The sequence below is a fragment of the Taudactylus pleione genome, unplaced genomic scaffold, assembly GCF_031769625.1.
Source record: "Taudactylus pleione unplaced genomic scaffold, aTauple2 ptg000334l, whole genome shotgun sequence".
Taxonomy (NCBI): domain Eukaryota; kingdom Metazoa; phylum Chordata; class Amphibia; order Anura; family Myobatrachidae; genus Taudactylus; species Taudactylus pleione.
Window position 1 is genome coordinate 3,613,141 of NW_028284735.1, and position 22,696 is coordinate 3,635,836.

Below are 22,696 nucleotides of genomic sequence, written 5' to 3' on the forward strand. Positions count from 1 at the left end.
AAACACTCCTCTAGACACCACAGCTGGTATGCAAGACTCATCTTTGGGCCTGGAGAAATAGTACTCATGCGATAATCGCTAAACGCATTGGCTGGGTCTTCCTGTGCAGATATTAGCTGCTTGATTATCTCACTGCGATTATTGCTGTGGCAGGAGACACCTTGCAGCTGACATTCTTCAATTAGCTCTGCTATACTCATTGTGGGCAATGGATCATCTGGATCTGGTACAACATGCTCACTCTGATCCCGTGGTGCTGACTGGGTTCTCAGCTCAGGTTCCAACACAAGGAAATTCTCTGGGTGAGTGACATGTAAGTCTCTAGCAGCAGGCTGATGCTGCAGCCTAGCCAGCTCCAGCTGGTATAAGCGCTCCGATTGGCATTCTGCAGCTTCACGTTCTGCAACCTCCCGGGCAGCTTCCTTGTCTGCCTCACGTTCTGCTGCTTCCCGTTCTGCAACCTCCCGGGCAGCTTCCCTAGCAGCAGCAGCACATTCCCCTGCTTCCCTGGCTTGGGACTGATGCATTAGCTGCATTTGCTGCAGGAGCAACGCAAAGTCCTTTTCCCCAAAAACTTTGCGGGCGTTTTCCAAGAACTTGTAAAAGGCCATATCGTCACTGGAACTAGCAAAGGTATCCGACCTTTCCCTAGTATCGGTGGTAATGTCCAGTGTCAGAGGATTTCTCCCAACAAAGTTTGCCTCAGCGTTATCCTTTCCAGCATCCTGGCCCTTATCTGCCTCTAGGAGTGCTTGGATCAGCTGATCTTTGCTCTTGTTGGTGCCGACAATCCCTCTGTCTTTACATAGGTCACAAAGCTCATCCTTCTTTAGATGCTGGTACCCAGCGGCCATCTCGGATCTCACTTCTTGCCAAATAAAAATAGAAAAGAAAAACCAAGAGAAGGGGGGGGACAGAAAGTATTTGCAACTGTATGTCTTTTACAATATTATAAGCCTTGAGCGTACTCTCCGGTCAATTAGAATGCTGATCCTATCCAGAATCACACAACTAATTGACTTAAGTTCTTCTAAAAATAAAAATGATTATCCCACCGCTTGCCACCAATTTGTCACGAACCCGGGCTGACTCGCAGATACAACAATCTGGATCAGCTGGTTGTGATGCCGGCGCACCGCGGTCACTTACCAAAATACACGGTTCTTCTGCCACCACGCAGACTGTTCTCCGGAGGTCTGCGATCTCCCAACAGATTAATAATAAATCACATTCAAATGAGACACAAATATGTAGCATGGGCCTATCCAGGCACGCAAGTTCAATAAGAATCACGGAGAATATGCTAGATTAAATGTGTTTAATCCAAAATATATTTTCAAGGCTTAGTTACAAAAATATTAATAAAATGACAAACAGATTATAATGCAAATATTCTCTTACAAAATAAAAGAGAGAAATAAATCAGAGTCCCTAAAACAACTTACACTAAAGTTCTTAGCACTGCTGATGGGGTGGGGGATCTCACCCACAGGAATATCCTGATGCACTCCCAGACCTGACTGTCTGAACCCCAAGGAGTGGACATTGAATGTTGGATGGTATTCTCTTTTTATACATCCCTAATTCTTTGTTCATACTTAACAGGGTCTCCCAATCAGGTCAGCAGGGTTTAAGATTAATAGATTTCCAATACAGGGTTACCTGGCCAAACTAACAGGGTCCCTGCTTTAAAGATAAGTGATGATATAACTCACTCTTCAACTTCCACCTTCTAGACCTATAGTAAATACCAGAATCCTTATCTTAGCCTCTATAATAGTCTTTTGAAGTAGGGCACTGAAGTAACTGGAGGTCTGGTTCTGGGATTATGATATAGGACACTGACTTCAGGGGTCATAAAAAGGGAGAGTTGTTCACACATGGCCTCACACTGTGAGGGATATACATCATTTTGTTACCTGAAAGCCATTCACTTGCTAATTCCAGCCCTTTCTGACCTGCACACCAAATAGCAATGGACATACCATGTTTATACAGTCTATAGAACTAAAGGACACACAGCTATATAACACTCCTCAAATCACAGGACATAGTTCATTATCATCCCCTCTTCCTGGAATGCCTATCTTCAAAAGAGGTGGGGTAATACCTCAGCCCTTCTAGGTACACACAGTTCAATTAAAGGACTTCATAGTTCACAAAATATTATTTCTGGCGATTATTCTTGCGATTAATCGTCACACAGATACACTGCATTTTCCACTTACAGTGTCACAATATTTTTTACGAATACACTGCGTTTCCACTAACAGTATAACTATATTTTTTACGAATATACTGCGTTTTCCACTTACAATGTGACAATATTTTTTACGAATAAACTGCGTTTCCACTAACAGTGTGAAAATATTTTTACGAATGCACTACGTTTTCCACTTACAGTATGACAATGTTTTTTACGAATACACTGAGTTTTCCACTTACAGTGTCACAATGTTTTTTACGAATATATTGCATTTCCACTAACAGTGTGACAATATTTTTTACGAATACACTGCGTTTCAGCTAACAGTGTGACAATATTTTTTACGAATATACTGCATTTCCACTACCAGTGTGAAAATATTTTTTACAAATACACTACGTTTTCCACTTACAATGTCACAATATTTTTTACGAATACACTGCATTTCCACTAACAGTGTGACAATATATTTTTTGAATACAGTGCGTTTCCACTAACTGTGAAAATATTTTTACGAATATACTACGTTTTCCACTTACAGTATGACAATGTTTTTACGAATACACTGAGTTTTCCACTTACAGTGTCACAATGTTTTTTACGAATACACTGTGTTTCCACTAAAAGTGTGAAAATATTTTTTACGAATACACTGCATTTCCACTAACAGTGTGACAATATGTTTTACGAATACACTGCATTTTCCACTTACAGTGTGACAATATTTTTTAGGAATACACTGCATTTCCACTAACAGTGTGACAATAATTTATACGAATACACTTTGCATTTCCACTTACAGTGTGACAATATTTTTTATGAATACACTGCGTTTCCACTAACAGTGTGACAATTTTTTTTTATGAATACACTGCGCTACCACTTACAGTGTCACAAACAATATGTGTATGAATATTACATTGCGGTCTGACAGGCAGTGTCACAATAAATAATAATAATAAATATAGTATATTGGGGTACAGCACAAAAAAAATATATAATTTTTTTATTATATTATTTCTTAGCTTTTATTTTTTTATACACTGGGCACTCTTGGATGGACAGATCACCCCTAGTTGGACACAGCACCCCCTGCTCCTGGATGGACACAGAAACCCCTGGATGGACACAGCAGCCCCTGCCCTAGATGGACACAACAACCCCTGGATGGACACAGCATCCTGGATGGACAAGCAGCCCCTGCCCCTGGATGGACACAGAAACTCCTGGATAAACACAGAAGCCCCTGCCCTTCATGGACACAGCAGACCCAGAATGGACACAGAAGCCCTGGTGTGGATGTACACAGCAACCCATCTTGGATGAAGCACAGCCCTGACAGCCCGGGACTCAGCAAACAAATAGCGCTGATCACTGTAGGGGAGGGACTTTTATACAATCCAAAACCTGCAAGAATCCGACACAGCGGAATGATGACATTTTGCCTCGCTTTGAGATCCGAGTTAGGCGGGAAAACCCGAGCCAGACTCTGATCTGGTCTCGGATCTGCATTCGTTTCTCAGGGAACCGGACCCGCTCATCTCTAATTATTACTACTTATGATGTAAATGTTAATTATTGAATCTTTTTTTACTCCTATATGGCGTTTTGGGCCTGATTCTAAGTTGGAAGTAAAGGAAAAAAGATCAAGTAACAGTTTACCTGTATAAACCATGTTATGACTTTTGCATGTAGCCCAGAAATGCTGGACAGTCTTATTTTTGCACTGCAATTTAGCAAGCTCTTGTCAAATCTAATTCTCTCAGCACATTTTAAATTCGCCCTACCTGCAGTGCAGCATAAGTAATATAAGGGGACAAGGCTATGGAATGTACTCAAAGCTGCCCTACTGTAGATACAATACACAGGGTATCCCAAAACTCCAGAGAGTATGGAAGTGTGTAGAAATTAATGATAATGTACCCTAGGGACTAAGTAAAAGTAATTATATATATATATATATTAGGGGTGAGCGGGTTCGGATTTCTGAAATCCGAACCCCCCCGAGCCCCCCCGATCCGAGTCCGATCCGAGTCAGGCTCGACTTTTCCCGCCTGACTCGGATCTGAAATCGAGGCAAAACGTCATCATCCCGCCTTCCGAGTCTCGCGGGTTTTGGATCCTATTTAAGGTACCCGCGTCGGCGCCATTTTCTCACTCGGCTGTGGACAGTGAAGAGGGAGGGTGGGAGTTAGGGGCTGTGTAGTGTAGTGTAGTGTAGTGCTGCTGTTGTCCACTACTTCAAAGTCCATAGGGGCTGGCTGTGTTGTGCTGTGCTGCTGTTGTTAATAGGGGCTGTGTCCACTACTTCAAAGTCCATAGGGGCTGGCTGGACTGTGTTGTGCAGTCAGTTCTCCATAGGGGCTGTGTCCACTCCAAAGTCCTGTGCAGTGTCCCAGTCCTAAAGGGGTGCTGTAGTGTTGTCGAGGGGGTGCTCTGTCCATCAGGGGTGCTCCCCCCAAGTGCTAAAAAGTAATATATTTTCTGTGTTTGTGAATTGTGTGCGCAGTAGCCGCACGTGCATCAACAAAGTAGTGCCAAGCGTGCGCCTGTGTCATAAGTAAAGGGCCGGCTGGCTTGACCGTTAAAGGGTGCTGTAACCCCCGAAAGTACACTCCAGTCCAAACCAAAAAAAAAATTATTTTCTGTGTTTGTGAATTGTGTGCGCAGTAGCCGCACGTGCATCAACAAAGTAGTGCCAAGCGTGCGCCTGTGTCATAAGTAAAGGGCCAGCTGGCTTGACCGTTAAGGGTGCTGTAACCCCCGAAAGTACACTCCAGTCCAAACCAAAAAAAAAATTATTTTCTGTGTTTGTGAATTGTGTGCGCAGTAGCCGCACGTGCATCAACAAAGTAGTGCCAAGCGTGCGCCTGTGTCATAAGTAAAGGGCCGGCTGGCTTGACCGTTAAGGGTGCTGTAACGCCCGAAAGTACACTCCAGTCCAAACCAAAAAAAAAATTATTTTCTGTGTTTGTGAATTGTGTGCGCAGTAGCCGCACGTGCATCAACAAAGTAGTGCCAAGCGTGCGCCTGTGTCATAAGTAAAGGGCCGGCTGGCTTGACCGTTAAGGGTGCTGTAACCCCCAAAAGTACACTCCAGTCCAAACCAAAAAAAAAATTATTTTCTGTGTTTGTGAATTGTGTGCGCAGTAGCCGCACGTGCATCAACAAAGTAGTGCCAAGCGTGCGCCTGTGTCATAAGTAAAGGGCCGGCTGGCTTGACCGTTAAAGGGTGCTGTAACCCCCAAAGTACACTCCAGTCCAAACCAAAAAAAAAATTATTTTCTGTGTTTGTGAATTGTGTGCGCAGTAGCCGCACGTGCATCAACAAAGTAGTGCCAAGCGTGCGCCTGTGTCATAAGTAAAGGGCCGGCTGGCTTGACCGTTAAAGGGTGCTGTAACCCCCGAAAGTACACTCCAGTCCAAACCAAAAAAAAAATTATTTTCTGTGTTTGTGAATTGTGTGCGCAGTAGCCGCACGTGCATCAACAAAGTAGTGCCAAGCGTGCGCCTGTGTCATAAGTAAAGGGCCGGCTGGCTTGACCGTTAAGGGTGCTGTAACCCCCGAAAGTACACTCCAGTCCAAACCAAAAAAAAAATTATTTTCTGTGTTTGTGAATTGTGTGCGCAGTAGCCGCACGTGCATCAACAAAGTAGTGCCAAGCGTGCGCCTGTGTCATAAGTAAAGGGCCGGCTGGCTTGACCGTTAAGGGTGCTGTAACGCCCGAAAGTACACTCCAGTCCAAACCAAAAAAAAAATTATTTTCTGTGTTTGTGAATTGTGTGCGCAGTAGCCGCACGTGCATCAACAAAGTAGTGCCAAGCGTGCGCCTGTGTCATAAGTAAAGGGCCGGCTGGCTTGACCGTTAAGGGTGCTGTAACCCCCAAAAGTACACTCCAGTCCAAACCAAAAAAAAAATTATTTTCTGTGTTTGTGAATTGTGTGCGCAGTAGCCGCACGTGCATCAACAAAGTAGTGCCAAGCGTGCGCCTGTGTCATAAGTAAAGGGCCGGCTGGCTTGACCGTTAAAGGGTGCTGTAACCCCCAAAGTACACTCCAGTCCAAACCAAAAAAAAAATTATTTTCTGTGTTTGTGAATTGTGTGCGCAGTAGCCGCACGTGCATCAACAAAGTAGTGCCAAGCGTGCGCCTGTGTCATAAGTAAAGGGCCGGCTGGCTAGACCGTTAAAGGGTGCTGTAACCCCCGAAAGTACACTCCAGTCCAAACCAAAAAAAAAATTTTTTTCTGTGTTTGTGAATTGTGTGCGCAGTAGCCGCACGTGCATCAACAAAGTAGTGCCAAGCGTGCGCCTGTGTCATAAGTAAAGGGCCAGCTGGCTTGACCGTTAAAGGTTTCTGTAACCCCCAAAGTACACTCCAAACCAAAAAAATATGTATTTTCTGTGTTTGTGACTTGTGTGCACTGTGGCTGCACGTGCATCAACAAAGGAGCAGCGCCAAGCGTGCGCCTGTGTCCCATAAGTAAAGAGCCGGCTGGCTCATTTCTTAAAGGGTGGTGTAACCCACAAAGTGCACTACTCTCCAGCAAAAATAAAAAAATATTTTCTGTGTTTGTGTGCGCTTTAGCCGCACGTATATATATCAATATAACATAAATGGAGGACCAAACTTTCTCCGATAAAAATAAAATAGGGAAAGATCAAGAACCACTTCCTCCTAGTGCTGTTGCTGCTGCTGGGAGTTGTTCATCATCCCAGAGAGGAAGTAGGAACATCACTACTTTTACTAAACAATTGACCCTCCAACAGTCCCTAGCGATGAGGATGAAGTACGACAGCAGTCATCCTGAAGCAAAACGTATAACTGAGGCCTTGACTGCTATGTTGGTGTTAGACGTGCGTCCGGTATCCGCCATTAGTGCAGTGGGATTTAGACAATTGATGGAGGTAGTGTGTCCTCGGTTCCAAATCCCGTCTAGATTCCACCTGCATCCTCAAAGCAGCAGCGCCAAGCGTGCGTCTGTCTGTTAAAGGGTGGTGACACCCTCAAAGTGTGCTACACAAACAATTAAAATATTGTTCTTTTTTCTGTCTTTGTGAATTGTGTGGGCTGTAGCCGCACCTGCATCCTTAAAGCAGCAGCGACAAGCGTGCGTCTGTCTGTTAAAGGGTGGTGACACCCTCAAAGTGTGCTACACAAACAATTAAAATATTGTTCTTTTTTTTTCGGTCTTTGTGAAATGTGTGGGCTGTAGCCGCACCTGCATCCTTAAAGCAGCAGCGACAAGCGTGCGTCTGTCTGTTAAAGGGTGGTGACACCCTCAAAGTGTGCTACACAAACAATAAAAATATTCTTCTTCTTTTTTCTGTCTGTGAATTGTGTGGGCTGTAGCCGCACCTGCATCCTTAAAGCAGCAGCGACAAGCGTGCGTCTGTCTGTTAAAGGGTGGTGACACCCTCAAAGTGTTCTACACAAACAATTAAAATATTGTTCTTTTTTTTTCGGTCTTTGTGAAATGTGTGGGCTGTAGCCGCACCTGCATCCTTAAAGCAGCAGCGACAAGCGTGCGTCTGTCTGTTAAAGGGTGGTGTAACTCTCAAAGTGCTCCAAAAAATAAAAAACTATTTTTTTAATGTGTTTGTGACTTGTGTGCGATGTAGCCGCACTTGCATCCTCAAAGCAGCAGCAACAAGCGTGCGTCTGTCTGTTAAAGGGTGGTGACACCCTCAAAGTGTGCTACACAAACAATAAAAATATTCTTCTTTTTTCTGTCTTTGTGAATTGTGTGGGCTGTAGCCGCACCTGCATCCTTAAAGCAGCAGCGACAAGCGTGCGTCTGTCTGTTAAAGGGTGGTGACACCCTCAAAGTGTGCTACACAAACAATTAAAATATTGTTCTTTTTTTTTCGGTCTTTGTGAAATGTGTGGGCTGTAGCCGCACCTGCATCCTTAAAGCAGCAGCGACAAGCGTGTGTCTGTCTGTTAAAGGGTGGTGACACCCTCAAAGTGTGCTACACAAACAATAAAAATATTCTTCTTTTTTCTGTCTTTGTGAATTGTGTGGGCTGTAGCCGCACTTGCATCCTCAAAGCAGCAGCGACAAGCGTGCGTCTGTCTGTTAAAGGGTGGTGTAACCCTCAAAGTGTGCTCCACAAACAATAAAAATATTCTTTTTTTTTTCTGTCTTTGTGAATTGTGTGGGCTGTAGCCGCACCTGCATCCTTAAAGCAGCAGCGACAAGCGTGCGTCTGTCTGTTAAAGGGTGGTGACACCCTCAAAGTGTGCTACACAAACAATTAAAATATTGTTCTTTTTTTTTCGGTCTTTGTGAAATGTGTGGGCTGTAGCCGCACCTGCATCCTTAAAGCAGCAGCGACAAGCGTGCGTCTGTCTGTTAAAGGGTGGTGACACCCTCAAAGTGTGCTACACAAACAATAAAAATATTCTTCTTCTTTTTTCTGTCTGTGAATTGTGTGGGCTGTAGCCGCACCTGCATCCTTAAAGCAGCAGCGACAAGCGTGCGTCTGTCTGTTAAAGGGTGGTGACACCCTCAAAGTGTTCTACACAAACAATTAAAATATTGTTCTTTTTTTTTCGGTCTTTGTGAAATGTGTGGGCTGTAGCCGCACCTGCATCCTTAAAGCAGCAGCGACAAGCGTGCGTCTGTCTGTTAAAGGGTGGTGTAACTCTCAAAGTGCTCCAAAAAATAAAAAACTATTTTTTTAATGTGTTTGTGACTTGTGTGCGATGTAGCCGCACTTGCATCCTCAAAGCAGCAGCAACAAGCGTGCGTCTGTCTGTTAAAGGGTGGTGACACCCTCAAAGTGTGCTACACAAACAATAAAAATATTCTTCTTTTTTCTGTCTTTGTGAATTGTGTGGGCTGTAGCCGCACCTGCATCCTTAAAGCAGCAGCGACAAGCGTGCGTCTGTCTGTTAAAGGGTGGTGACACCCTCAAAGTGTGCTACACAAACAATTAAAATATTGTTCTTTTTTTTTCGGTCTTTGTGAAATGTGTGGGCTGTAGCCGCACCTGCATCCTTAAAGCAGCAGCGACAAGCGTGTGTCTGTCTGTTAAAGGGTGGTGACACCCTCAAAGTGTTCTACACAAACAATAAAAATATTCTTCTTCTTTTTTCTGTCTTTGTGAATTGTGTGGGCTGTAGCCGCACTTGCATCCTCAAAGCAGCAGCGACAAGCGTGCGTCTGTCTGTTAAAGGGTGGTGTAACCCTCAAAGTGTGCTCCACAAACAATAAAAATATTCTTTTTTTTTTTCTGTCTTTGTGAATTGTGTGGGCTGTAGCCGCACTTGAATCCTCAAAGCAGCAGCGACAAGCGTGCGTCTGTCTGTTAAAGGATTACATCGGTGACAGCATCCAAGTAGGCATGTCAGACAGTCCGTACCTGTACTGGCAGGAAAAAGAAGCAATTTGGAGGTCCCTGTACAAACTGGCTCTATTTTACCTGAGTGGCCCCCCCTCCAGTGTGTACTCCGAAAGAGTGTTTAGTGCAGCCGGGAACCTTGTCAGCGAAAGGCGTAGGAGGTTGCTTCCACAAAATGTGGAGAAGATGATGTTCATAAAATGAATTATCAACTCTTCCAGGGAGACCAGCCTCCAGAACGTACAGAGGGACCTGTGGTTCCAGCAGGGACGAATTAATACTCTGTGAGGATGAGGATGTACACACTGAAGAGGGTGAGGAATCGGTGGATGAGGAGGATGAGGATGACATCTTGCCTCCGTAGAGCCAGTTTGTGCAGGGACAGATTAATTGCCAGCTTGTTTTGTGGGGGCCCAAACGAACCAATCATTTCAGCCACAGTTGTGTGGCAGACCCTGGCGCTGAAATGATTGGTTTGTTAAAGTGTGCATGTCCTGTTTATACAACATAAGGGTGGGTGGGAGGGCCCAAGGACAATTCCATCTTGCACCTCTTTTTTTTCTTTGCATTATGTACAGTTTGGGGCCTAGTTTTTAAATGCCATCCTGTCTGCCACTGCAGTTTCACGCCTAGATGGGTCACGTGTTTGTGCCGCCCACTCGTGTCGCTTAGCATAGTCATCCAGCTACCTCGGTGCAACCTTTTGGACATAAAAACACTATTGTGAGGTGTGAGGTATTCAGAATAGACTGGAAATGAGTGGAAATTAAGGTTATTGAGGTTAATAATAGCATAGGAGCAGAAAAACCTACAAATTCTGTGATTTTAGCTGTTTTTATGCTTTTTTTCAAAAAAATACAGATCCAAAACACAAAACCCAGAACCCAAAACACGGAAGGGTGGTTTTGGCAAAACCAATCCAGATCCAAAACACGAAGAAAGATCCAGATCCAAAACCAAAACACAAAACACGAAAAGTGGCCGGTGCACACCCCTAATATATATATATATATATATATATATATATATACACATATATATATATATATATATTTTATTCTTTAAGAATTTTTCTATACAGCCAGCAGCTTGTAGATCTGAAAAGAAAAAAATATAAAGCAAAATAGTTTATCTCCAAAATTTATTCAAAATATAACAGAGATTACAATTCCTGATATGCTAAGTTTCTGAGATGCAGGTATATATTTACTAAAGTGAATGTATTCAGAAGTGGAGTTATTGCTCATAACAACCAATCAGATTCTAGCTATTATCTTCCAGAAGTTGCTAGATAAATGATTAGTAGAATCTGATTGGTTGCTTTTGGGCAACAACTCCACTTCTAAAAACTCTCACTTTAGTAACTATACCCCACAGAGTAAGTGCGACGAACAGGATAATAATACGCTAAAAAAAGCAACACAGAGTATACTGTTTATGATATGCCAAGTTCTCAAGTATACTCTAGAGGCTAAACTGTAGATGAAAATGATAGGTTTATTTCATTAGCTCATAAAAAGAACAAAATGGAATAACCAATATTAAGCTCTAAGGGGGCATTTCAGTTGTTTTCCCCAGCATGTAAGCTCTGACTAATGAGTGCCCGACGGAGCAATTTAATCATTGCTCCGTTCAGAATTGACTAGCCACCGGCGCTGGCATTTCTCTTGCACCCTCCTGAGGTGGTGAGCATAAATGTGCAATAAGTCTGCAAAGCAGTACTTTAGACTGGTTAAGGTGCTTTGTGTGGTTAAACTCGGTGCTTCTGGGTGGACACATGGCACTCGGATATGGGGGGAACAATTGAATTGCTCCGATTGGCGCCCATTATGTTTGTTTATACAAAAAACAATTGAATTCCCCCCTATAACACCACACAGGAAAATTAGCTCTTGAGTAGAGCAACTTTTTGTAGAAAAGTTGGACCATTATTAGATTTCAAACAAAAGTTAGTGTTTATTTGCAGACAGGGTGGTTCTGGGTACATCCTGTATGTCTAACTGTTTTATGTTCATTGGAAATGAGTCCTTTGCAAAAAGGGAACTTGAAAAAGAGATGGACATATAGTTTGTTACAAATATACATGGTGTATCCAGAAACACCCTGCCTGCAAACAAATGCTAACTTTTGTTTGGAATCTGGTATGGTTCCAACTTTTTACAAATGTTTGCTCTACTTAAGAGCTAATTTCTCCTGAGTGCTCTTTTAGAGCTTAGTATTGTTTATTCTATTTTCTTCTGTTTATTTGTGTTTTTTATGAGCTAATTAAATAAACCTATCTTTTTTATCAACTGTTTTGCCTCTATACCTAGGCTTACCATTCTATCCCTTTAAACCGGGACACTTATAGATTACACAGGTTCTGTGGTTGACTAAAACCAGGTGAAATGTAGGCTTAAAGACAGCAAGCCACAAAACCTGTGTAATTCATGAGTGTCCTGGTGTAAAATAAAAGGATAGCATGGTAAGCCTATTATAGCTGATAGCTTGGTATATCATAAACTGTATACATTGAAGATAATATAACATTATGTTGCTTTTTATGAGCTCATTTTTAACCTGTACTTTGCACCAACTCTGCATCTCAGGAATTGTATGCTCTATTATTTTATGAAGATAATATACTTTTGTGCTTTATATTTTTTTCTTTTCAGATCTACAAGTTGTTGGCTATATTAAAAAATCATCAAAGGAAAGTATATATATATATATATATATATATATATATCTAATTACTTTACCACCTATTCTACGCACTTGCAGTGTAGCATAGTTTTGCCAGGGTGCATGGTTACTCGATCTTTTTTGCTTTACTCACACCTCAGAATCATGCCCTTTATGTGTTATTCTTATTATTGTGCTCCTATTGTTAATAAATTGTATTAGCAAATGTTTAATTTCTTTTTATACAGATTCAAGTTCAGAGACAAAAGAAAAATGTAAAACTGGAATGAAGTTAGAATATCCCAGTGGATATGTCATGAAGGAGATCTGGTACCCAAAACTATGCAGCATGAAGACATATCACAGTATGGAAGAACTAAACACATGCATGAAAGGAAAGTTCTTTTACTTGTTTGGGGATTCAACAATGCATCAGTGGATGAACTATTTTGAAAATAAAATAAAAAGTAAGTATTAAAAAGCAAGCAAAGTGTATATAGGCATGTTTGTTCCATAGACAGATTAGATTAAACAGTTTAAATTAAGTGGGAAATAATCTTTTGGCAGTTCGAACAGGCTGCTAATTTTTATGTATTTAACTATTATGGACTTTTCTCATTCATCTTAAAGTGGTAACCAAAAATTACTAAAAACAAATAGTAGGTACTACATTTAAACAGATAATTGAGACTTGGCACTTTGGGAAATACACTATAGATGATGTAATACTTATAATGCCATGGCACATTACATGTAATGTAACTTAAGGTGTTGTGTGACCCTTTAATATATGCCACATTTGTAGAAGGAAGAAAACACTTAAATTAGAAAGAATAGCACCAATAATTTAAAAGACAAAGCCACCCTCTGGTACTAAGCAGTGGTATAGCCAAGATTTGATATGAGGGGGAGCAAACATGAAAAAATAGTCTTTACCAGCAGTCATGGATGCTCCTGCATCAGTACTATACTTTGCAGTATAGTTTACTCCCGTTGTTGTATCAATTCCGGTGTTCGGTCTCATCCATACCCGCATTTCCATCTGCATTGCTTCCAGGCCTCATTCCAGCTAAGTACTGTCGATTTCACATAGGGCAGCAACTACATAGGGCCGCGACCTAGGTCTTCACTGAGTAAATTCCATATCCTCTTACGGGGATCCAGTGGGAGTCATTAGGGTAGATGTTGCCCATAGCAACCAATCAGATTCTACTTTACTTAACATTTAACTAGCACCTTCTAGAAGATAATAGCTAGAATCCGATTGGTTGCTATGGGCAACATCTCCACTTCTAAAATCTCTAATTTTAGTAAATTTACCCCATAGACTCTGCTCCAGTGTATGTGGTTGTGCCAATTTCACCTGTTTGCATTTACAGTATGACCTATGTGCATATGTGTACTTTGATACACTCACTCTTTGGTTTTAAGTTCCAGAGTTATTACATCTACGGTACTCTGTGCCTCTGATTGCACTCTACATGCTTTTCCCACAGTTTAACACTTCAGTGCCTCTCATTACATGCAATGCACTGTTCCCACAGTGTTAACACCTTTGTGTATCTTATTGCACGCTATGTGTTGTATAAACAGTACCAATATATTAGTGTACTGTATTGCACACTACAAACTACCACCTCTTGAAGTATCATAACTATAGCCCTTTTGGTGTGTTCTCCCGTAGAAGCAATACCCCAAGGTTTAACAAGGTGTTTCTCACATGCTCCTTATATGGCCATCAGGCACCTAATGCTCCCGTTTTGTATCCCCTTCATTTGTATGCCCAATATTGTGCCCCTATCTCTATTGTGCTTATCTCCATCTGTTTTCCTGTGTTATGTCCCTCATACATCCTCATCTGTGTGTCCTGTAATGTAGTGTACACCCCCACATTTATATGTTTTGTATTGTTATGTTTTCACCACCCCAGTCTCTATGTTTGTGCTCTGTTCTCAACACCAACCCTCCCATACACAAGACTTTTACTAAGTTTATCCCAAGTGCAAAGAGTAATCAAGTGACAGAGTGATCTGAATTTGGTCTAAGGTGGGGAAAGAGCCATGGGTTGAATTTTAGGAAGTGTCTGACTAGTAACTCAATTTATAGATCTACAGTACCTAATGTTTAGTGTGTTGGGGATATGCAAAGACACACGTTGGCTAAGAAATGTGGCGTGAAGAAATAGAGGGACCCCAATTACCACGTGACTGGAGCCCTGGCCAAAATAGATTTCCATGATCTGGGTTTTCTATGGTTCTAGATAAAATGGTTGCAAGCCGTCTGTAGGTTAGCACTAGTCTGATCTAGTACCTCAACTAGCAAAGTCTGCAAAAAATAAAAGATTCTAGGGAGGACATTCATCTATTACTACCATGATCTTACTGATCTACTATAGGCCATAAAGTTCTTTGACCAATGAAATAGATCCTGGCCAATAGTGGTGAACAGAGGTCGATAGTTTTAACCATTCTAAACAAATAGCAATTTTGTATACTTAATTGTATTTTCAGATGTTGGTGGGGTTAATCCTAAATCTGTTAGCCACGGGATCAATGACTAGGGCAATTATCAGAGGGGGAGAGGGGAAACTAAGATATATCATGTAGTCTTGTTTATGGTGGAAGATTCATTATCAATACAATTAGAAAGAAGATTGGTGGACATGTGGTACTCTAGGTGTTAGTGTGGGCACAGACAGTGTCGGACTGGGATGTGAAAGGCTCACAAAGGGAGTGCAATGTTAGGAGCCAGCTGAAAAACTTCCAACCTGCCCTAGAATACATTTTATTGTCCCCTCAAAGGCACCTCTAAGTACCAGCTGCATGAGCCAGGGACATAGGGAATGCAGTTAGTACAGACAAGGAATGGTAAACAGACAGGACAGGTAACACTAAGGATATGGAACACAGACATGACAGGCTGACTCAGGATATGGACCACAGACAGGACAGGCAGGCGTACAATAGGGAACACAGACAGGACAGGCAGGCATAGGATATAGAACACAGACAGGACAGGCAGACGCAGGATATGGAACACAGACAGGACAGGCAGACGCAGGATATGGAACACAGACAGGACAGGCAGGCATAGGATATAGAACACAGACAGGACAGGCAGACGCAGGATATGGAACACAGACAGGACAGGCAGGCATAGAATATGGAACACAGACAGGACAGGCAGACGCAGGATATGGAACACAGACAGGACAGGCAGGCATAGGATATGGAACACAGATAGGACAGGCAGGCATAGGATATGGAACACAGACAGGACCAAGGGCAAATTGGAATGGAAAACCAGCCCAGGAAATTTCTGGGAGCAGCCTGAATAGGGGTGGGATCTGTGGAGGGTGCAGGATATTTTTTCTCGAAAGATGAACACTTTAGGCCTTCTTCCTACTAGCCCCAACAGTAAATAAGTTTAACTTTATTTCAAATTTACCTCCTTACCCCAACTAGCATTATCATTTACTATCCCCATCAACTACAGATTACATTAATATTCCCACTATATAACCTTAACAGCCCTCACCACTTCACATTAATAACACCCACACATTACATTAATACCATCACACATATATTATAATAATATTAATAATAATATTATTAATAATAATATAATTACACACACAGTATAAAAACCATACAAACACATTATATTAAAATCATCACACGTTGGGATATATTATATTAATGTCAACACATCTACACACTATATTAATGCCGGCACACAGAAACACCAGATTTATGGGTAAATGCAGAGTTCAGATGATATTATTGAGCCCAAAACATGTCAGAATACAATTTTTACAGTACTTTACTAGTATTTATTTTATACAGGTATTTTTCAATTGCTGGTCCACTTTGTGTTTGTGTGGGAGGGGGGTGCTAGAGGCATTAGGAAGAAAAGAGGAATAATAAGCAAAGTAAGATGCTGGGAGGAGAGGAAAGGGGGAGAGAGAAGATTGTTCAGATCTATGTAAGACAGCCAGACCACCTAACAAAATTAATCAAACAACTAAACACCTCTGTTATCAATACTGGAATGATATCACTTCCCCCCAGACACACCAGCCTTGTACATAACATAACCACAGGTAAAAAATGGGTCATTGGCTAATATTAAAAGGTACATCCAGCAATACAATTACCAGCTACTTACTTTTACTGGGCTGAATATGGCTGGAGGCAGCTGGTTCAGTCCAGGGCCATAGGTTACTTTCTTCTTCTTCTCTTCTCTGTGTGCTCAGTGCTGCTGAACTCTCTGTCATCTTGATTGGTCTCTCCACACGGAATCGGTATGCGGCAGCGGCAGCCCAACATCTGAACAGATCCCGGCAGCGGCAGGCCGACAGCGCTGGAAATCCCGATTGTCCTAAGGTAAGTAATCACTAACCTAACCCCCCTAACCCTAACCCTCCTTAGGGGTGCCTAACCCTAACCTCCCCCCCAAGTGCCTAACCCTAATCCCCCCTGTAAGTGCCTAACCCTAACCCCCCCCTTCCCCGCTGCCTAACCCTAAGTCCCCCCCCCGGGGTTGCCTAACCCTAACCCTCCCTCCCCCTAGTCTAACTCTCCCGGGGGGGTGCCTAATCCCTAAGCCCCCCCGGGTGCGCTAAACCTAACCCTCCCCCCCGCGGCTGTCCGCTCGCGGCGCCCGGCATCCCTTCGATCGGGATGCCGGGCGCCTGCCTCCCGGCATCAGGAAAATGACAGACATCTAGATATAGATGCCTGTCATTTAACCCACGCCGGTATAAAGCAGTCGGGAAGCCGGCTGTCGGGATCATGTCAGTCGGTTTCCCGATTGCATCCCCTCCACACACATATGACAGTAGGTGGAGCAAGGAATTGAATGAAGGGAGCCTGGGACAGCAGGGGTTGGATGATGCTAGTGTATGACATAACAGATGCCCGGCATCTGGGCTTGTTGCTGCAGCATGCTGTGTGTTCCCTCCGCGCCCCCCTCCTACGTGCGAATGCGGCCCACTAAGCCCGGCTACCTCTCAGAAAGTGGCATGGCCTAAAATCAGTGGGGGCAACAGGGAATTACCCAACTCCCTGGTGGCCCAGTCCGACTTTGTGCACAGAAAAGTTAACTTTAGATGGTACCTTACATTTGGAATGGTAGTTCCAATGGATCTTCCTTATCCTTCTCAGACAGACAGAGAGGTTTGCCCCATACACACAGTAAAATGACATAACATGACAGCAATTATAAGAGGATGTGAGTCCAGGAGCTGTTACAATGGAGAAAATAATGATCACCATACAAATGACAGTCAATTTAACACAAATTAATTATGACAAATATAAGACCGTAGTTAGCAATATTGTAGTAAATATGCAATATACAATAATTATCTGTATAGTTAAATAGGCTTCTTTATCCTAACTGCTGCAACACCTCTTTAGCTATAACTATGAATAATACAGTTTCTCAATTACTTCAATACACTATACATGCAATAACATTCTCAATAATACATATATGTAAATATAGCAAAACAGATTTTTCAGCAGACTAGAAAAACCCCAGACTGATCAGTCAATTACTTTAAAGTAAACACAAAGGGACTGATTCAGACCCGGACGCTATTTGCGTCTGCTAACTGGCTAAAAGGGGCCGGCTATTTAAATCATGTGTTCGCACTGCGTCACGTAAAGCCGCCCACTAAGTAATAGCGAGTGGCCGCACTATGCGCTCGCCCCTGTATAAAGACGCCCCTTTGCCACTCGCAACACACGTCATCTCCGGCAGTTGTAGGATTAATCGGGAACATCGAGAGCCATCGGAGCTGCTCGTAGTGCTTATGGTAGCTTTTTCCCAACACAACATTGCGAGCAGTTCTGGCTAAAATACAACCCAGATTGCCGCCGCTACTCCAAGTGCGTGATGGCAAGTCTGAATCCTGGTGGATTCAGACTCAGCCAATCGGCACGTGCCCCTTTGAATTTGGCGCCGATTGTGAACCAATGAGGGCTCACAGATTGGCAGCCAGAAGGGGATGGCTGCGGCGAGCCAATCGCAGCTCGCCTCGTCATCACCTCGCCCCCTGGCGTTGGCTTGAATTAGCTGGTGCGAGGAGGGCACAGGAAGTGCTACGGCGGGGACGGAGCGGTGAAGAGATCCAGAAGATAGAAGAACGAAGATGACGGAAGTCCCGCAGGGCGGCGGCCATTGAAAAAGAGCTCACCCAGGGCGCTGCCCACTAGGCGAAGAGCTGCAGACCGGCGCCCACCAGGAGTGAGGACGGAGAAGGCACCGGAGGCCCTGGGGCAGCAGTGTGCGACGTAAAAGAGCTAGTCGGCCACTGCTGCCCCGGTGAAGGCTGCAGGAAGCCTAGAGGAGGCAGAAGTTGTTCCACCTCCGGTGAAGACCACAAGGAGGCTGGGCGAGGCTCGGCTCATCCAAAGGCCCCAGGACTGGTAAGTCCCTCATCCCTCCCTAGACCACCAGGGTTCGGCGCTAGGCCGTAGGTCATTGTAGTTCAGCACTAGGCCGTGGGTTATTTTAATTCGGCACTAGGCCGTGGTCATTGTAATTTGGCGCAAGGCCATGGGGCATGTTAATTCGGCACAAGGCCGTGGTCACTGTAAGTCGGCGCTAGGCCGTGGGTCATTGTAATTCGGCACTAGGCTGTAGGATTTGTTGCTGTCGGCGTTAGGCTGTGATCTTTGTAGCTCGGCGCTAGGCATTGGGCGAGGGGAAGTCAGGCTAGGCCATAGGAGTTGTTGCTGTCAGGCTAGGCCGCAGGTACGTAAGGTCAGAAGGCCCTAGAAGCATCGTGGAAATTGGCCAGGCGGTCATGTCCTGAAACACCCTGTACAGGACAAGCAATATCATCTTGCAGGTCCCCTACCGGACTATGTGATCAGTTCCCATCTCTAATATGGCTGAGCTATGTTGTACTGTCCATGATCTTGTTACACCTTGGCCGGATTTACCATTGTGACGGGTTCAATCTACTACACTGTTATTCAATAACTACAGAGAGAGCTGCCAATAAGCTATAGGCATTTTGTATTTCCTTTTTAGGGATCAATAAATATACAACACACCCAGGGCCGGATTATAGGCGGGGCAGACGGGGCGGTCATCCAGGGGCCCCCACACATTAGGGGCCCCCACACTGCCACAAACATTACCTGCCACTTATACCTTCTCTGGCCACCTCCCGACAGCAGTGACAGACAGCACACTGTGAGCAGTCACTGATGGGCCGGTCCGTGGCTGATGATGAAGCCCCGCCCCCTCACTGACATAAAGACGCGATTCACGGGTGTATCAGGGGGCGGAGCCTAATGTCGTGAATTGCCCGCCCCCTTCAGAAGCCAAATCATGCTGCAGCAGTCTTCAACAGGCAGGCCCGGCGACAGGGGGGAACTAAGGGGACACCAGTACCGGGCCCCACGGGTCAGGGGGCCCCCAAGGATGCAGGGAAAGAAAAAAAATGGATCAGCAACATGGTCACCTCGTACATTTTAAACGACTGTGTGTGCTGTGCTGTTGTAGACAAGTAGCTGCAGCAGCAGAAGCTCCTCCCACCGTCACCCTTCCTTCCCCAAAGTCACTGTGAGTGACACGCAGGGGCCGGAGTTCCTCCCTCCTGGGCCCGCATCCACACTTACCCCGCACTGATCCAGCAAACTGTTGCTTCCTGTTCCTCACCATCCTACCCCCGACCCCCCCCTCTCGTGGCACACCCGACCCCCCCTTCGCGCCACCCCTTTGCGCGTCACCCTCGACCGCCCCCCTTTCGCGGCACTCTTGACCCCCCCTCGCGGCCCACTGATCCCCCTCCTCGTGGTACCCTCGACCCCCCCCTCTCGCGGCACACCCGACCTCCCATCTCATGGCACACCCGACCCCCCTCTCTTGCGCCTCCTCCCCACACTCCAAGTCTTCCTCTTTAGGTGGTCCAGCTGATAAAGGCATGTAGAAAGGGTCTCTCAGGCCAGGTCAGTAACTACTTATTGTTATCTTATTTTTTAGGTATTTTTTTTTATAAGACAGCAATGTAAATTATGTGTATATGTGTGGGTGTATATATATATATATATATATATATATATAAAGAAAAAAATATCCTGCACTCAGAAAAGCACTGAAAGGACCCCGTTGCCCTCCGCAATTAGTGTAAGCATACACCGCACATACCATTCCAACTAACGGCGGCACTCAGAGATTTTTAAAAAAGAGACGACACAGCCATCAATTGGCGGTTGCATTGAAACGTCGACCAAATGATGACTGTGTTGTCTCTTTTTTTTAAAAAATCCCTGAGTGCAGTCGTTAGTTGGAATGGGGTATAGATAGATAGATAGATAGATAGATAGATAGATAGATAGATAGATAGATAAATGTATGTGTGTGTGAATAGGAGGGAAGTAGTCATAATCCCGACCGCGGGGATTCCGGCATTCAGAATGCCGACACCGGAATCCCGACACTTGTCAGAATACCGGTGCCGGCATCATGGCAGCTGGGTTTCCGAATGTAAGTAATGAGGTTAAGGCGAGGGTTAGGGTTAGGCACTAGCTAGGGGAGGGTTAGGTTTAGACACTAAGGGGGGAGATTGGGTTTAGGCATCGGGGAGGGAGAGTTATAGGTAGGGAGAAGGGAGAGGGTTACGGTATCCTAACCTTGTCAGGGTACCGGTGTAAGGACTCTGACCACCAGATTCCCAAGGGTGGGGGGGCCCAGAGATATCAGTGTACCGGGCCCCAAATTTTCTGTTGCCGGCCCTGTCAACAGGTAGTGTGTGTGTGTCAGTGCGCGCTCTCTGTCCCAAGCTCCATCTCACTCCCTCTACCTCTCTGTCCCTTTCTCCCTTCCCTCCCTCTCTCTTTCTCTATATGTCCTTCATGACTTCTATCTCTCTATCTCCCTCCCTCTACCTCTCTGTCCCTTTCTCCCTTCCCTCCCTCCCTCCCTCTCTCTCTCTTTCTCTATATGTCCTTCATGACTTCTATCTCTTTATCTCCCTCCCTTTCTCTCTCTAAGATGGACACTATCATTTTCTTTTTTTTTTTATTTAAATTTACAGAAAATGTCATATAGTCAGTGGCGTATCTATAATGGGTGCAGGGTGTGCGGGGCACACGGGCCCCCGGGTCCATTAGTAGTCTACTGCGCAGAATGCCAGAAAAATGTCCGCCGTGGCAATTTTCCGGTGTTCTGCGCATGCGCAGTAGACTCCGGGCACTAGAGTGTGCCCTGAGTCTACTGTGCATGCACAGAACGCAGGAAAATGGCCGCGGCGGCCATTTTTCCGTCATTCTGCGCAGTAGACTACTAATGCTCCGGTGGCTGGCCTGCTGCATCAGTTGGCTGCCAGCCACCGGGGAGAGGGGAGAGGGGAGGGGGCCCCACACGGGGAGTGCACACAGGCTTCCTCCTCTCTTAAGACGCCCCTGCATACAGTAGTTACAGAAAAATCCATACAAAGCTTTATAATAAAAACTTCAACATGACAAAGGTAATTAACTGGGCATGTTTTCCCTTATTGAAATTAAAATAATAGTATAGGAAAGTAGAGAAGAGGAAAACAACTGGTAGAAGTGAGAAAAGATAAAAGAAAGAAATGAGAAGTAGAGAGGAGGAAAAAAGGAGGGGGGGGGGGGACCAGCCAGCGCTAGTCAATGACACAATGGTTTTCGGATCCACAGAATCTTAGCATCATACCCCTGAGGAAATGATATGTATAAAGCCCAATGCAGAGGAAATGTTATGTTCTGGGGGACTGTGAGCTAGTGATGGGCACTGAGCACACCTGACGGTGCACAGTTGTATAATTATATTCTGCCATAACATCTCTGCAACGTGGGACACTGATATTTACTTCCATTACCTGAACTATATCCACACTCCTCCTGTCTACTAAGTAACTTTATCTCTCTTCCCTTCCCTCTCTTTCTCTCTCTCCATTTCTCACCGCTCCCTCCATCCCTGCCTCTCTCCCTCCGTCCCCTCACTCTCTCTGTTTCTCTTTCTCTCCCTCTATTTTTCTCTCCCTCTCTGCCTCACTCCCACCCTCTCCCTTTTTCACCTCTCTCTCTCTCCCCCCTTTTCTCTCTCTCTAATGCCCCACTCAAAATTCTGCATTTGCCCCGGCAGTGTACTAGATCATGTCCGCTATGCTGCCAGGAGTTGGTTCCCAGCAGTGTCACGGACATGCTACCAGCTTGCCGGTCAGTGTAGAGTCCGGAGACAAGGTAAGAGGCATAGTAGTTGCTGCATTGGGACATGGTAATTTTATTGATAGGGCCCCCACAACTTAGTTGCCCCGGAGCCCCCACAAGCCTTAATCCTGCCCTGAACACACCATTGGACAGAGTACCCACATGAGGTTTCTTTAGTAATACTATCTGGAACTGTTTATTCACAGACTTATGTCCTAATGTGTATCTGATTATTGAGATACAATTTTATTGGAGTATGATCAACTCCATATATTTAGGTTTTAAA

At 44.5% G+C, this 22,696-nt stretch overlaps 1 protein-coding gene across 1 annotated transcript in view; it reads left to right on the forward strand.

Moving 5' to 3' along the window:
- The window catches only part of LOC148508928 (NXPE family member 2-like), a 215,316-nt gene that overhangs the window by 152,304 nt on the left and 40,316 nt on the right, over positions 1-22,696 (forward strand). The window contains exon 5 of the mRNA XM_088443817.1: positions 12,466-12,684. Within this exon, the coding sequence (XP_088299943.1) occupies positions 12,466-12,684 (219 nt within the window). The remainder of the gene's footprint in view (positions 1-12,465; positions 12,685-22,696) is intronic.